The following is a 15635-nucleotide window of genomic DNA, read 5'->3' on the forward strand; positions in this document are numbered from 1 at the left end:
CTAAGATGGCGGCGCGCGGGGCGGGATGAGCGGCGGCCGGCAGCGCACCTTGCCGCAGGTGTGGCGGGCGCCCGCGGGCAGAGCCGAGCGGAGGGACGCGGCCGGTGACAGCGATGACGAGCTGCTGCTGGCGGCCGCGGCCGCGGCCGACCCCGGCCCGCTGCAGGGCTTCAGCGAGGCGGCGGGGTCCATCTGGATCTACCCCACCAACCTGCCCGTGCGGCCGTACCAGGAGCGCATGGCCGGCGCCGCGCTGCTGGCCAACACGCTCGTGTGCCTGCCCACGGGGCTGGGCAAGACCTTCGTGGCCGCCGTGGTCATGTACAACTTCTACCGCTGGTTCCCCTCGGGCAAGGTGCTGTTCCTGGCCCCCACCAAGCCGCTGGTGGCTCAGCAGATGGAGGCGTGCGGCCGCGTCATGGGCATCCCGTGCCGGGACATGGCGGAGATGACAGGTACGGCTGCTGCCCGCACGCTGCGGGCGTGAAAAGCCACGGCCGGGGGAAATAAAAACGTGAGAGGTCTTGGAAGGGCTGGCTGCCGGCTTGGCCCTGGGGAAAAGCCCAGTGAGAGGTGTTGGAAGGGCTGGCTGCCGGCTTGGCCCTGGGGAAAAGCCCAGTGAGAGGTGTTGGAAGGGCTGGCTGCCGGCTTGGCCCTGGGGAAAAGCCCAGTGAGAGGTGTTGGAAGGGCTGGCTGCCGGCTTGGCCCTGGGGAAAAGCCCAGTGAGAGGTGTAGGAAGGGCTGGCTGCCGGCTTGGCCCTGGGCAAAAGCCCAGTGAGAGGTGTAGGAAGGGCTGGCTGCCGGCTTGGCCCTGGGCAAAAGCCCAGTGAGAGGTGTTGGTTGGAAGGGCTGGCTGCCGGCTTGGCCCTGGGTAAAGGCCCAGTGAGAGGTGTAGGAAAGGCTGGCTGCCGGCTTGGCCCTGGGTAAAGGCCCAGTGAGAGGTGTAGGAAGGGCTGGCTGCCGGCTTGGCCCTGGGCAAAAGCCCAGTGAGAGGTGTAGGAAAGGCTGGCTGCCGGCTTGGCCCTGGGTAAAGGCCCAGTGAGAGGTGTAGGAAAGGCTGGCTGCCGGCTTGGCCCTGGGTAAAGGCCCAGTGAGAGGTGTTGGAAGGGCTGGCTGCCGGCTTGGCCCTGGGGAAAAGCCCAGTGAGAGGTGTTGGAAGGGCTGGCTGCCGGCTTGGCCCTGGGCAAAGGCCCAGTGAGAGGTGTTGGAAGGGCTGGGTGCCGGCTTGGCCCTGGGGAAAAGCCCAGGTCGCCTGTATAAAGGGTGAAGCGCTGCGGTGCAGCCCTGCGGGTCACTGCATGCCCAGAGTGCTCTGTGGGATGCTTAAGCCAAAGAATAATGGCTATTTTAACCCACTTTAGAGCCGTTTGCGCCCCTCCTTCTCCTCCCGTCGTCACTTTCCTTGTCTCTTTCCTCGTCGCTTTCCATTCACCTTTTTATGCAGTTTTGCAGCCCCCCTGAGCTGCAGTTTATTCCTCACTGCGGTGACAGCCTTGATGACTGAACCCATAACCTGTTTTTAGGCCCAGATCTTTCCCGGAGGTGTTTTTTAGATGATGTTTAGGGCAGTGGGCATCGTGAGGTTCCCAGCCTTGATTTCCGTGGTTCCGGATTCAATTTTTTTATTGCAAAAATTAAAATGACTCTTCCTAGTCATTGTATTGCAGCAAGGGAAATATAGGTTGGATATCAGGAAAAGGTTTTTCATGGAAGGAGGGATAAAGTTCTGGGATGTTCTGCCCAGGAGGCGGTGCAGTCACCATCCCTGGGTGTGTTTAACAAAGCCTGGATGTGGCACTGGCTGCCAGGGTTGAGTTGAGGTGTTGGGGCTGGGTTGGACTCCATGATCTTGAAGGTCTCTTCCAACCCAGTCATTCTGGGAATATTCCGTGTTCAGTGAGGGTGGGCAGCCCTGGCACAGGTGCCCAGAGCAGCTGTGGCTGCTCCTGGATCCCTGGCAGTGCCCAAGGCCAGGTTGGACACTGGGGCTGGAGCAGCCTGGGACAGCGGGAGGTGGCAGGGGTGGGGTGAGATGGGCTTTAAGGTCCCTTCCAACCCAAACCATTCCATGATTTTATGTGTCTGCCAGCCCTGTCACTGTCAGATCATGGGCCATACCTTGTTCTCAGCAGAACAGCCCCCTAACGTTGTTTCTTTAATCTCCAGGAGGCACCCAGGCTCTGGGCCGGCGGGAGCTGTGGAACACCAAGAGAGTCTTTTTCCTCACACCTCAGATAATGGTCAATGACCTCTCCCGTGGGACCTGTCCCGCTGTGGAGATCAAATGTCTGGTTATTGATGAAGCCCACAAAGCCCTTGGCAATCATGCCTACTGCCAGGTAGGGCTGCAGCCACCCCACTCTTCTCCCCCAGTTACAAAAACCTTCCCCAAAATTGCTCCCAGGATGTCCATCCAGCATCACTGTGGGGAGATTGTCCTTGAGGTCCCTAACTTGGTTTGAAAGACATCCAACATGCCTGTGTGTTGTTATTGCCTTTCTCGTTAGTAATACCTGTAAGGTATTTTTGCAGGGCCTCCATTAAGTTGTAATTTTGGTTTAAAAATAGTTTTGGCTGGGCAATGTTTAGGAAAACCAGTGTTTTTATAAGGTTCTTTAGTCAGTTCAAGATCTCTTTTTAAATTTGGGGTTTGTGTTGCATAGCCAAGAATTTGTTGCATTATCATGGGTTAATCTCCTGAGAGCAATAGGTGACCTAAAAGTTACTTTGCTACACTGGAGAAATTTACTGGATATTTCTGGAGTTCAGATTACATAGGATTAATCATCCGTGAATTACATTTTTTAGAGTTTTTCTTCAGACTCACTTTCTGACAGCCTACCCTAGTTATTGGGCTGTCAATACTTTTGTTAAATCAAGTGAGAAATCGTGTCATAATTTTTCCAGGTCGTTCTTGGTACATTTCCAGGCTGCCCCTGGATCCCTGGCAGTGCCCAAGGCCAGGTTGGACTCTGGGGCTGGAGCACCTGGGACAGTGGGAGGTGTCCCTGCCATGGCAGGGGTGGCCCTGGATGATCTTCAAGGTCCCTTCCAACCCCAACCATTCTGTGATTCAGTGTTTTTGGAGTATTTTGTTAAGCCTTTCCTACTCAGGGGGTATTTTCATTGATGTAGTTTGTAGGAGGAAGTAATCTCCTTTCAGGGTATTAATGAAGCTTTCCTGTCCTTAGGTTGTGAGGGAACTGAGCAAATACACAAATCAATTCCGGGTCCTGGCCCTGAGTGCCACCCCAGGCAGTGACACCAAGGTGAGCCAAAGCTGCTTGTATGATGTGAATAATCAAGCTTGAGTGGAAGCTCTTTTCTTTTGCCTGAAGCCTCTGCAGGGTCCTGAGGAATTCCACATCAAGACTGAATCCCTTTACAATCCATTACTTGATGAGGTTTGGTGTTTCTCATGCCATAAACCATATATTATTTATTTGTGAGGGTGGGCAGGCCCTGGCACAGGTGCCCAGAGCAGCTGTGGCTGCCCCTGGATCCCTGGCAGTGCCCAAGGCCAGGCTGGAGCAGCCTGGGACAGTGGGAGGTGTCCCTGGATTGGATTTAAGGTTCCTTTCCAATCCCCAAGTCTGGAATTCTATTTCCTGACCTTTCTTTTCAATTTTCATTGTAGACAGTGGGTGCCTTTTCCTTACAGTTTTATGTAACCCCTGCTAAAACATGGAAATAGTTACTTTGTTTTTGTGGCTTTACCAGGCTGTGCAACAAGTTATCTCCAACTTGCTGATTGCTCAGATAGAGGTGTGTGCTGAAGATTCTCCAGAAATTCAGCCTTACTCTCATGAGAGACAAGTGGAAAAAATTGTAGTTCCACTTGGGGAAGAACTGGTAGAAATTCAGAACACTTACATCAAGGTGAGTGACTGCATTTCCTTTTTGGTCAGTGGCCAGTGACAGGAAATCTTTTATCATCTCTGTCTAGACTTGCAGTGTTTATAAAGGCAACACTTTCTTATGTAATTAACTTTGATTGTAGGGTAAATTAAGCACCATGGTTTCAACTCCAGCAGCTGCAGTTTCATTTTGCACCAGTGACACCTTTTACCTTGCAGTAACTTGAAAAGCTCAGGTGGAAAACTTGGAATTGAATTTTCCTCACCCTCTTTCTGGAGTGTCTGCAAAATTGACACCAGTCCTAAACTGAGGTTTCTGCATTTGGCTGAACTCAGTATTAAGATGTTGGGAATGCCTTGAGGAATCTGTTTGGACTGGAACATTTTATTTGATTTAGAATATTCTTTAGAGCTTTAAGTTATCTGTGAGTGTAATTAGTTCACCTGGAGGTTTTTTTTTTTCTTTATTAGTTTATTTGGCCTATTAATTTATTTATTGGCTTATTTCTATTACTGTGATGATATCTTTTTCTTTTTCACCAACCTTTAATGCCCAAATAAGAACTTTTGGGGGGCCAGAGCTGTTTGTCAGTCAGTTCTAATTTAGTGATCTGTGCCTTCCCAGTAAGATACTTGTTGGCAAATGATGTTACATAAAATACCACTCTGGAAAGTTTAAAATATCTGCTCTTTTTTTTTGTTTAGAGGCATAAAAAGTTAGGATTAAGTTATATATCAGACTGTTGGCCTCAGAGCATATGTTTTTAACAAAGCCTGGGTGTGGCACTGGGTGCCAGGGTTGAGTTGAGGTGTTGGGGCTGGGTTGGACTTGATGATCTTGAAGGTCTCTTCCACCACAGTGATGATTCTGGGGTTCTGTGAATTTGGTTAAAATCAATTGATTTTGATGTAGCTTTGTGAAGAGCACTGGAAGGCAAACCTGTGAGTGCATCAGCTGTTTTCAACCCAGTTACCTGAGAGTGTTTAAATGAGGAACTTCCACTGATAAAGAGAAATTTAAAGTAGTTCTGCATGACTGCAGGTGCCTCTGTTGAGTGCAGGGCTTTGTTTTGGGGTGTTTCACTTGGGGTTTAAGCTGTGGTGAGCACTTTGGCTCCACCAGCCTTGCCTGAGCTGCCCTGTGGCTGCAGAGCTTTCTGCTTCCTTCCTCTGCTCTGGATTTGCATCTCAAGCGCTGCTGCTTTCCTGGAGAGCACGACTTCTAGGAACAGCCAGGGCTGCAGGGCAGGTTTGCCAAGGCCAAGCCTCGCTTCTGGAGGCCTCAGCACTTGGGGAAGTGGCTCCTGGACCTCAGCTTCTGGGGCTTGAGGTGACCATTTCAAATCTGGGGCTTAAATGGCTTTTGTAAAATCGGAGCAGCATCCCAAGGCAGGAGAGCAAGAGCACCGGTGTGTGCTGCAAGAACGAGAGCCAGGTGTCCTGTGCACAGTAAAATCATTCTTTAATTGTGCCAAACAGTAAACAAGACAACATTTCAGTGTGAGCAAAGGACAGTGTCAGACAGCACAGCACAGCAATGCCAGAGGAACTCGGTGGAGATGTCTTTACATACCATAAGCGAGGCCCTGAGTATCACAATAGCTGGAATCAACTTTTTAGGCACTAACTCTGGTTTGGAAAATACACAGTATGCAGGACAACACTTATCTGTTAAGGCTACATCATTTAATCTTCCAAAAATAGGGGTGAATGCTGATTTATTATCTCCTTTCATGAGTGGAAAGCTAATAATTTCACATTAAAACTGAAAATCCATGAGTGGCTCCCAAAGTAGAGCCACGGCTGGATAACAAAATACCTGTTTGAGGCAATCTTGCCTGACGTGATGTTGTCAGATCTGAGTAACAGTGATGTTTGCTTGGCATTCACTGGTGTAACAACTAAATAAACTGTGTTTTGTGTCAGCTGAACACTGGAGCTGTTGGTCCCTGTGCTCCTGAGGGCCAGTGGCAGCTGTTGGTACCAAGCCATAAAGTGTATCTCCAAACTGGAGCTGAAGGAGGTTGTTTTTGTTGGGTTTTTTTGTGTTTTTTGTTTTTTTTTTCTCAGCAGCAGAAGCCATCTAACACAAGTCAAAAGAAATAAATACTATCTTGGGATTCACAGTTTGCCATAAAGAGCAGGGATGCAGGTGGGAGGTCAGCAAACTCAGATCTGCTCGTGCTTCAGGGATGTTTCTAGAATGTCACCCACGGGGAGCTGAGCCACGGGAGGGGTTGGCAGGGACATCAGACACAGCAGATGCTTTTGCAGGAGAGGTTTAAAATGTGAATTATGTACAAACTGGTGCTCTGTGGTGAGAGGATTTCACTGCTTCCAGGAGCTATCCAACATCTGTTGCACCAAAGCATAATGAGACTTTTTCCCCACTGGCAAAAGCAATCAGATGGCAGAAATTTCTTTAATTTGCCATAAAATCTTGTCAGAGATGAAAATGATTTTTATGTGCTCTTATAAAAATCTGGGGAGGATATGAGGACAAAATATTTTATTTAATGCCTCTCTGGCCCCTCTATTAAATTCAGTTTTAAAAATATTTTCACTGTTTTTCTTCAATTAAAATCTTTAGTTTAATACTGGCTGGAATTTGAAATTTTCCTTCTCCCAGGCTGTGACACTGTATTTAATTTTAGCTTATTTGGGTTTCTTTCCCCTCTCCATAAAGACTCTTGGCTTTTTTTTTGTGTTAAAACTAAGGCTTTTGTGTCTCTCTTATGTTCTGTTTCCTTTTCCCCCTCTCCTTGCTGCTTTCCCAAGGAATCTCTGTGCCCAGCAGGCACCAGAGGGCACCTTGGTCCTGCTTAAGCCAGAGCCACTCTGATCCTGCTGCTCAGGGAGAGGTTTTGGGTTGGGCACAGAGCCCTCCCTCCCTGTGGGACCAGGAGGCTTCGGGTTCTTTCAGAAGTCCTCCACAAATCCATTTTTGGAGTTGTTTTTTCACCCTGCTGTGAGTTAGCAGCCACTGGCTCTGGTTGCTGGTCTGTGTGTTGGAATTAAAGAGCACAGAGGTTCTGCTGGAACCCTAAATCCTGTAACCAATAAATAATGCTGGTGATGTACTCGGTGAATTTCACATCAAAAGACATTTACTTCTATTAGGAATAAACTCTACCATCCTGTCAGTAAGGGGAGACATTAAGGGAGGGATTTTGGAGAGCAAAATTGTTTGCTACCCTGACTCTAAAGTGCAGCAGGTGCTCTTGGGCTGTGTGGAACAGTGGGAATGCTGCTCCCACACCTTCTGGGGGCTCTGGAATGTGGGAGCTCGGCCTCTGCAGCCAGCCAGGCTGGCAGCTGTGGGCTTATCACAGGGGTGAAGGGCAAAACAAAGGACAAATTGAGATTAGGAAGAAAGAACTCTCACAGTGAGGGTGGTCAGATGCTGGGATGGAGCCCAGAGGGGCTGTGGGCTCCCTGTCCTGGGGATGCCTGGAGCAGCAGCCCTGCCCTCAGCACAGGTGTCTGCCCCAGGGCACTCCCAGCTGAGGTGTTCTCTGTGGATATTTGTGTCATTTATGCCATTAACAGCCAGAAGTACTGAACAATTCACTCCAGCTGCAGTGCTTTAGCACCCAGCAAAGCTGTGAGAATGAACTGTTCAGAAAACTGCAGTTAAAAATAGCCAGTGTCTCCTTAGGAATGCCAGAGCCAGTCATGGGATTCCTGGGAGGGTGTGATGAGGATAACCTGTAACTTTGCTGTCAACATCTGAATGAGCAGTAGGACCGTGGTGCCTTTTTGGTCTCTCTCAGACTCGGGGTGCTTTGGTTGGGAGCTTTCTGAGGTGAGCTTTGGGGGTCTCTGTGCCACAGCTGTCAGCACTGGCCTGTTCTTACTCCACGCTCTAATCCCAGGGGGCTAAATCTGGTAGTTCTCCTCAGGAACTGAGACCTGGACATTCCTTCTCTGCCTGAGTGAGGTGGGTTTGGTGTGTCACACTGAAAGCCCCCGCGGGGTCTTTATGCAGTGCCAGGGCTCCAGGATATCCCCAGGGACCACCCCGAGCCACAGGCAGGCTAGGGATGCCAATAAGTGCATGAGGGAAGAGATTTCTGCCTCCCTTACCTGGTCAATAAGATGGATAAGTTGAACTCACTTTTCAGGTGCTAAAACCCTGCGTTAAATCTGTGTGAGAGCCGTCAGGGTGGCCGTAGGGATCTGTGGCTGGGGAGCTGAGCTGGGCTGCTTGTTCCTAGCCCAGCTGAGAGCCCCGTTGCTGACCTGTGAGGGGGGACACCTGGGCTGCCCGGCTTCACCTGTGAGAGGGAGGAGGCTCCGAGGGGCTGCGGGAGCTCAGGGCCGCTGCAGGAACCAGATCTCGTTGTGGCGGTTGGCGGCCGCCGGGTTGGTGTAGCCGGCGATGATGAACGTGTCCCGCAGGCACAGCTCGGGGCTCTCCAGGATGGCTGCCAGCAGGCTGATCTCTCTCATGATGGAGTCTTCGTTGGTGATCCCTCGGAAGCTCCTGCAGCGGTCAGTTCAGATCAGCTGCAGGACCCACAGCTCCCTGACACAGGCAGGGGTGGCTCTGCACCCAGGACAAAAGGGGACAGCCCTGAGCTGCACCAGGGGAGGTTTAGGCTGGACATGAGGAAAAAGCTCCTCGCAGAAAGAGTGTTCGGGCGTTGCAAAGGGCTGCCCAGGGAGGTGGTGGAGTCACCATCCCTGGAGGTGTTTAAGAAAAGCCTGGATGTGGCACTGGGTGACAAGGTGGTGTTAGGCCATAGGTTGGACTCAATGATCTCAAAGGTATTTTCCAACCTAGTTCATTCTGTGATTCATTTTAAACCCACTGCTTTTCCAGAGCCACTGTTTCATTTTTCTAGAGCCACTGTGTTCATTTTAAACCCACTGCTTTTCCAGAAATGCCTTCTGAAGTACTTGGTTGTGTTTCACCAATGGTACTGACTGTGACTGATCCCAATCCATTTTTTCTTAAAGTTTTCTGTGCCATGTCAGACACTTTGTTCCTGACTACACAGATTAGTCTGAGGGTGTTTTATCACACACTTACAGATGCATCATTTTACCAAGTAATTCATATAAATATAGAATAACCTGAGCTGGAAGGGGCCCTCAGGGATGGTGGAGTTCAATCATGGCCCTGCTCAGACCCCCCCAGCAATCCCACCCTGGGCACCCCTGGCAGCGCTGTCCAAAGGCTCCTGGAGCTCTGGCAGCCTCGGGGCCGTGCCCATTCCCTGGGGAGCCTGGGCAGTGCCCAAACCCTTTCCCTCTTATAAATCTGTAACCTTTATTTCCTAACCATGCCATTTATAAAATAGGCAGCTCTTGCACCTCCTGAAAACGAAGTTTTACCATTTGCTACCTTTTACAAGGTCTAAAAAAATCATAACGTGCCCAGATTGAGAGCTGGACGTTTTTCCTGTGTTGAGCAGAGGGGAATGAAAGCATTTCTCACCTGCTGTAGACAATGGTGGCAGGCCACTCCTCGATGATGATGTCGGAGTCGAAGGGGTGCGGGGGCTCGTCCTGCAGCACCTCGGGCAGGTAATAGGCCACTGTCACCGCCTGTGTCATCGCCGACTGCGCCTCGTTGGTGTGCACGATGGTCACGATGGGCACGGTGATCCCCAGGTACAGCCCTGCCCACGCACGGGGGAGAGCGTTCAGGAGACACGGGAGAGGCTTTGCACGCTGTGCCTGCCTCGCCGAGTTTGGGCTGAATTGTTGCAGTGAGCTCCAGGGCTTAATGAAGGGATTTCACGGGGGTGCTTTGGGCAGCGCGGGGTGTGCTCCAAGCTGGAAGTAGCAGTGAGTGCCCAGAGCAGCTGTGCCTGCCCCTGGATCCCTGGAAGTGTCCCAGACCAGCTGGACACTGGGGCTTGGGGCAGCCTGGGACAGTGGGAGGTGTCCCTGCCGTGGTAGGGGTAGAACATGAAGCTCTTTAAGATCCTTTCCCCCTAAACCTTCTCCGTGATTTCCCTGTGCTTTGTAGTTTGTGTGTGTGTGTGTATGCAAATGTTTGTGCATTTGTGTCCAAAACACAGCATTTGGTGAGCTCTCCCCTCTTCGTGGAGGGCAGCGAGTTTGCCTGAAGTCTTTTCCCCCTCCTAAAAGAGTTGTGTTATCTTCAAACTGACCTTGTGTCATGGCTTAAATATTTGGGAACAAAATTGCAGGCCAGAGAAAGGGGCTGCTCTTTGAGTGACTTCGTTGAGGGTTTGCTGTTGTTAGAAATGTTGCAGTAGTTTTTTTGCACTGTTGTGTGTTTGGATTGCAGGAGGCAGAGGGAACTTCCCTTCTGTACAGTTTGATAACAACCCTGCTGGAGCTAAAATTACTTTTAAACAACATTAAAGTGTTAAAAGAATGGGGAAGTTACCTGGGGAAGGAAAAGCTTTTGTGATCAATGTTTGTATTTTCTTGGAAAGATACTTAAGGGCTGAGTCAATTGCAGCACAGAGCATTGAGCATGGCTAAACTTGATAGGAACTGGAGGATGAAAAATATGAGAACTGATGTCTGGAAGTGAAAACCAGATTAAATTGGATTGGACACCAGGTGCACATTTTACAGGCAGGCACAAGCTCTCAAGGACATGGTGGATTTGCCATTATTTTGAGCTAAAACTGGATTATCTTTCTGGAAAACATGCTTCAACCGCAAATTTGCCGTGTCCATTGGGACAGGGACAATTTAATATCTTGAACTAAAGGGAAGGAGGCAGAAAACTCTCTGCTCTCTTTTGGTATCACGCTCTGCCAGGTGATTTCAGTGCTGCTGTGAAAATGAAACCCTGAAAATCCTGTAGCAAATGCCAGATTTACAGCAGAGAGCTTGGAGCAACCTGGGGCAGTGGGAGGTGTCCCTGCCATGGCAGGGGTGGCCCTGGGTGGGATTTAAGCTCCTTGCAACCCAAACCATTCCATGATTTCTATGATTTTTCTGGAAAGGCTGTATCATGGAAAAACATCCCTATAGGGTGTGTATTTGGGAAAAGCTGTTCAAAGCATCTCCCTGATTAGGAGAGAGGGCAGAAATACAATTTTCTGGCTGCTGTGGGATCGAGGTGTCCATTACCTGAGGAGTTCTGCTCACAGATGTACCTCATGAGCTTCATGAAGCCAAGGCAGATGCTCTGCTCGTACTGCTTCTCTTTCATTTTGATACAAGCCCACTTGGCTTTCCCATACTGCCTCTTCTCATAGAGCAGATCTCCCAGCTGCAAACACACAGGGAAGAATTTGGGATTGTAGCTTAATCATCTAAAAACATCAGCCAAGCAAATAAATACAAGTTGAGCACAAGAACTGCATCTTTTCAGCTCTCAGTGACATGACCTTGAAAGAAACATGAATTTTAATCCTTCCTCCTATAAACCAAGGAATACACTGCTGATTTTGGATCAAAACTGACTTCAGCAGATTTCAAGGTAGTTCTCCTTTAAAATAAGGTTCTGTCATCTTTTGGACTGGCACTATTAAACATTTAGTTGCAATTAACACTGAATAGCCTTATTTTTTAGCTGCAGTTGTTATGGTAATACTGTAACATTAAAAAATGCTTTCAACATAAACAGTCAAGAGACCCAAACTTCATTTAAATGCACTTGAGTGTGTTTAAATGAAACACACTCAAATGATGGTATTTATAAGTATGAATTATTTAAATCTATTTAAAAGAAATATGGCCAAAAAGTCCTCATAAATGGTTGCTTAAAGTTTTTGTGGTTTTTAATTTAAGGTTAAACATTTGTTTGCACATTTCCTGAGCTGGAAACAATTTGCTGTACATTAATTTCAGTTTTTTATTAGAGGATAAGATGGGTTTATAAATTGCTGCTTTGTTTCATAACGATCCATGATACAGGAGTACATTTCTGGTTTTAAATTCAGATCTTCATCTCTTTCAAGTACTCTTTGCCAAGGTTTTATCAACATGACTGTAAAGGAGCAAATGCACCAATTTAAGTGAAGAAAATGGGCATTTTATTTCAAATGGCAAAGTAAGAGGGGTTTTTCTTAAATTATGTCTCAAAGGCTGTAATTCCTGGCCATCTTCTGGCTTGCCTGATAGTTTCTACCTCACAAAAAAGAAAATTACACATGTACAAGGGATGAGATGTTCCAAGTGGGAGGGAGTGGCACAGTTACAATGCTTTGCACTCGATGTTCAGAATCCCCATCAGTTAAAAGCCCTTTCTAAGGAGCCCCATCTCTGGGAGCCAGGAATGCCAGCAGTACCTTCTCCTTGCGCTGGATCAGGGTGAAGGGGATGCTCTGCCTCTCCTGGGGGTTGTTATTCCTGGTCAGCTGCTGGATGGGCTCTGCCATGTCTGCAACAGAACCACACAGTTCCCACGTGAGGCTGCAGAAACGAGACTGAAAAGTGCTTCATTCCCTTGGTGTCTTTGTCACTGCTTTTGTTTGCTCTTCCCTAGGCCAGGAGAAAGCTTTTCCTAGGAGAGGTTACCTGGGTTCTGCCCCTGTGCTGTTAGGAACAGGTTTGCCTCTCCCATTCCCTAAATTTCCAGCTACCCAAGTGTCCATGGAAAGCTTTTGACTGGGCCCCATTTCCTGGCCCTGTGCAGGGGACATTCCCAATTCAGCAACTCTTGTGCTGTTGGATTCAGGTGTATCCACACAAAGGAAATTAGGTTGGCTGCTCTTGTTGGAAACAGTGCTGTGGGAATGAATTTCCAAAGGATGTTTAATGTCTAAAGGTGCAGTTATAACTGTGCTTGCCCTGACATCAATTCTAGCTGAAGATTATGAATAAATTCTGCTTAGGAATTGATCCCTGGCAGACAGGCTTGGAAACTGTGGATCCAAGGTCAGTCTTAGGCATGGAACTTCTCTCTTCCACAAGAGTTGGTCCCCTGCCTTCCAGAGCTGAAGTGGTGAAGGCATTTGTGTACTTAGAGGATTAGAAATTCGATTTTATGTGCAGTGTTTGACAGTCTGGATGTGAATTCCTGCCCTGCTGCCCCATGCTGTGTACTGGACATGCAGGAAAAAATGAGGAGTTTCAGCTCCCAGAGCCCTTTTTGGGGAGTTTGAGGTGCCTCAGGGTCTGAGTGGAAGAGGCAGGATAATGGGGGAAGAGAGTATTATCCATGTTTGAGAGGAGAGGAGAATTAAGATGCAGGAGAATTAACTTGGCCGAGGTCACTCAGTAAATCTGTAGCTGAGCTGGGAATCAAACCTCCATCTCCTGGCATCCAGTCCAGGGGTTTAGCCTTAAGAGTATTTGGAATAGTAGAGATCCTTAAACAAATGGGAGGGAAAAAAGCTACATTGTAATTAAGTGTAAACATTTTTTTCTTTGCAATATATCACTGGGAAATATTTAAAATGTAACTAATAACTTACATGTAAATGAATCTCTTTGGAGGCTGAGGGGAAAAATAAAAGTGGATCAGAGCTCAGCACTGAATTTTCCAAGAATTAGGAAAGCTTTCAGGACTCCAGAAAAGTTAACTCTATTTTTAGATTACTTTATCAATTAGTGGGGGGGGGGGGGTATGTTTTTTGCATTCCATATTAATGCAGAGGATGAGGATTACAACTGATTAAAGTCCTTTGGGGAGTTTTATCCTTCAGTTTATGAATCTGTTGTCCCAGTCTGGAGATCCCCACCTGCACAGGGCCAGGCAGGCAGCAGAGGGACAGGGACAGATGTGTTTTCTCAAGGCATGGTTTCAGTGATGCACAGGGATCAGCCAGTGCAGCCCCTGTCCCTGCACAGACCCCCCCCCCCAAAATCCCACCCTGGCCATCCCTGAGGGTGTTGTCCAAACCCTCCTGGAGCTCTGGCAGCCTCGGGGCTGTGCCCATTCCCTGGGGAGCTTTTCCAGGGCTGATTCCACCCTCTGGGGGAAGAACCTTTCCTAAAATCCACCCTAAACATTCCCTGGCTGTTCCCTGGGTCCTGTCCCTGTCCTTGTCACAGGGGGTTCCTCCTTCTGGAAAACCCCCTCCTCCTTCAGCCCTGGACAGGACCTTGTATCACTCTAAAAAACTTGCATTATTCTATCTTGATTTTAGTAGCATGAGCAAAGCTGTAATACTGTATAGCTGTGTGACAAAAACCTGGTCACACGCTGCCTTTGACATATTCCTTGGACTTTGTATCCCTCCTCATGGAATTTAGGGATTCCACTGCCGGGCACCAGGCCAGCAGGTAATTCTGTGGGAAGGGCTCTGGTGTTCTGCTGCTCTCAGGAGTGTTAAATAGAGACCCTCCGTGCCCTGGGGATCCCGGAGCTGTCAGATTCCAGCATTCCAGCCACAAGCCCGGGGCTGCTGGAGTGAGTACAGACACTCTGGGATGGCACTGGGCATCCAGAGACCCCTCCAGGGGCAGGGAGAACAAGGCAAGGCAGGGAGCTCTCTTCAGACCCATCTTACCCTTCTTTTAGCACATTAATTATCATTAAAGCTTTACAGAGTTAAGATAAGACTTCAAGGTGTGGCTGGAAAAGGGTGGACTCTATTTGCTGTGTTGGAATATAGAAAGAGTTTTTTAAAGAGTTTTTAAAGAGATTTAATACTGGTAATGTCCAGCACAGCCTGGGCAAGGTTTGGCTCTGCCCACCTCGGGGAGGGTGTTACCTGCACGGCAGAGATGCTGCAGATCTCTGCTCCTCTGGCCAGGACAGGGCAGAGTTAAAGTGACCGAGCTGAGCCTCTGGCGACTCTGCTGCTTGTTAGGAGTTCTCTGACTCATCAGTCTTTCAGATTCTCCAGTCTTTCTTAAAATTGAAAACAACCGATTTCTGACTAAGATGAGCCTGGGAGCCTCGCTGTCAAAAGCAAATCAATCCTTCACTTGTTTACTCTGTGCCATTTTTAAACACGGCCCTCCTTCCTTAAAGAACTATATAGGGGATATTTTTTAGGAAGAACGCTTTTGCAGGTAGTGAGTTTAATATTTAAATAGCTCTGAAAACTCGCAGTGATTGTTTTTAGTGCTAATAGGTCACTTAATTAGCTCTGAAAACTCGAACTGATTGTTTTTAGTGCGAACGGGTCACTTAATTAGGTCTGAAAACTTGCACTGACTGTTTTTAGTGTGAATGGGTCACTTTATTACGTCTGAAAACTCGCGCTGATTGTTTTCAGTGCGAATAGGTCACTTAATTAGCTCTGAAAACTCGCGCTGATTGTTTTCAGTGCGAATAGGTCACTTAATTAGCTCTGAAAACTCGCGCTGATTGTTTTCAGTGCGAATAGGTCACTTAATTAGCTCTGAAAACTCGCGCTGATTGTTTTCAGTGCGAATAGATCCACCCCAGCGCTGCTGCAGCCGCTTCCCTGCCTTATGGGAAGCTTTGCATCGCCCTGGGTGAAGCTTTAGCTGCTTCAGAGCCAGACTCCGGTGGCTCAGACTCACGCAGGACTTGGCTGGGTGTTCATTGCCGCGTCCCGTCCCCGGGGCCATCCCGGCTGCCCGTCCCTGGTCCCGCATCCCGGCCTTACCTCGGGGCACGTCCACCTGGTGCCCCCGGCCCACGCTCTGCCAGTAGCTCAGCAGCCGCTCCTGCTCCTCGTCGTCCATGCGCTCGGCCGCCTCCTCCTCCAGGCTGCTGCCGTGGCTGTGGTACGCCGAGTCGGGGCTCTCCTCGGCCAGCCCGTCCAGCTCCTCCAGCGTGATCGCGGCCGGGCCGCCGGGCCCCGCGCCGCCCATGCGGCACCCGCCCGTCTCCATCGCCGCTCCGCGCCGCGCCGCCGCCGCGGGGCTTATCTAGGGACCGGGGGCGGGCGGAGCGCGGGCACCGCCTCTGCCCGCCCA

General features: G+C 49.2%; 2 protein-coding genes across 4 annotated transcripts in view; one reads left to right on the forward strand and one right to left on the reverse strand.

Moving 5' to 3' along the window:
* The first annotated feature begins 22 nt into the window (after positions 1-22).
* The window catches only part of FANCM (FA complementation group M), a 58403-nt gene continuing 42790 nt past the window's right edge, over positions 23-15635 (forward strand). For all 3 annotated transcript variants that reach the window (XM_053979484.1, XM_053979485.1, XM_053979486.1), the window contains exons 1-4: positions 23-455; positions 2167-2339; positions 3192-3269; positions 3721-3879. In XM_053979484.1, the coding sequence (XP_053835459.1) occupies positions 26-455; positions 2167-2339; positions 3192-3269; positions 3721-3879 (840 nt within the window). In that variant the 5' untranslated portion in view covers positions 23-25. The remainder of the gene's footprint in view (positions 456-2166; positions 2340-3191; positions 3270-3720; positions 3880-15635) is intronic.
* LOC128808419 (heme-binding protein 2-like) lies at positions 5303-15551 on the reverse strand. The gene is made up of 6 exons (XM_053979500.1): positions 15323-15551; positions 12086-12177; positions 10923-11064; positions 9301-9484; positions 8135-8343; positions 5303-6907 (listed from the first exon to the last, which is right to left on the reverse strand). Exons 1-5 carry the CDS (start codon positions 15549-15551, stop codon positions 8172-8174), a joined length of 819 nt encoding a protein of 272 aa, XP_053835475.1. The 3' UTR covers positions 5303-6907; positions 8135-8171.

Source organism: Vidua macroura, chromosome 6 (assembly GCF_024509145.1).
Source record: "Vidua macroura isolate BioBank_ID:100142 chromosome 6, ASM2450914v1, whole genome shotgun sequence".
Classification (NCBI taxonomy): domain Eukaryota; kingdom Metazoa; phylum Chordata; class Aves; order Passeriformes; family Viduidae; genus Vidua; species Vidua macroura.

What these genes read in the sequence shown, in the direction of transcription:
- LOC128808419 (XM_053979500.1), bottom strand. Translation starts at nt 15,551, where the DNA reads ATGGAGACGGGCGGGTGCCGCATGGGCGGCGCGGGGCCCGGCGGCCCG. An exon ending in CCAGGTGGACGTGCCCCGAG is followed by an intron (nt 12,178 to 15,322) that starts GTAAGGCCGGGA and finishes GTTCTGTTGCAG; the next exon opens with ACATGGCAGAGCCCATCCAG. An exon ending in GCCACCATTGTCTACAGCAG is followed by an intron (nt 8,344 to 9,300) that starts GTGAGAAATGCT and finishes TGACCGCTGCAG; the next exon opens with GAGCTTCCGAGGGATCACCA.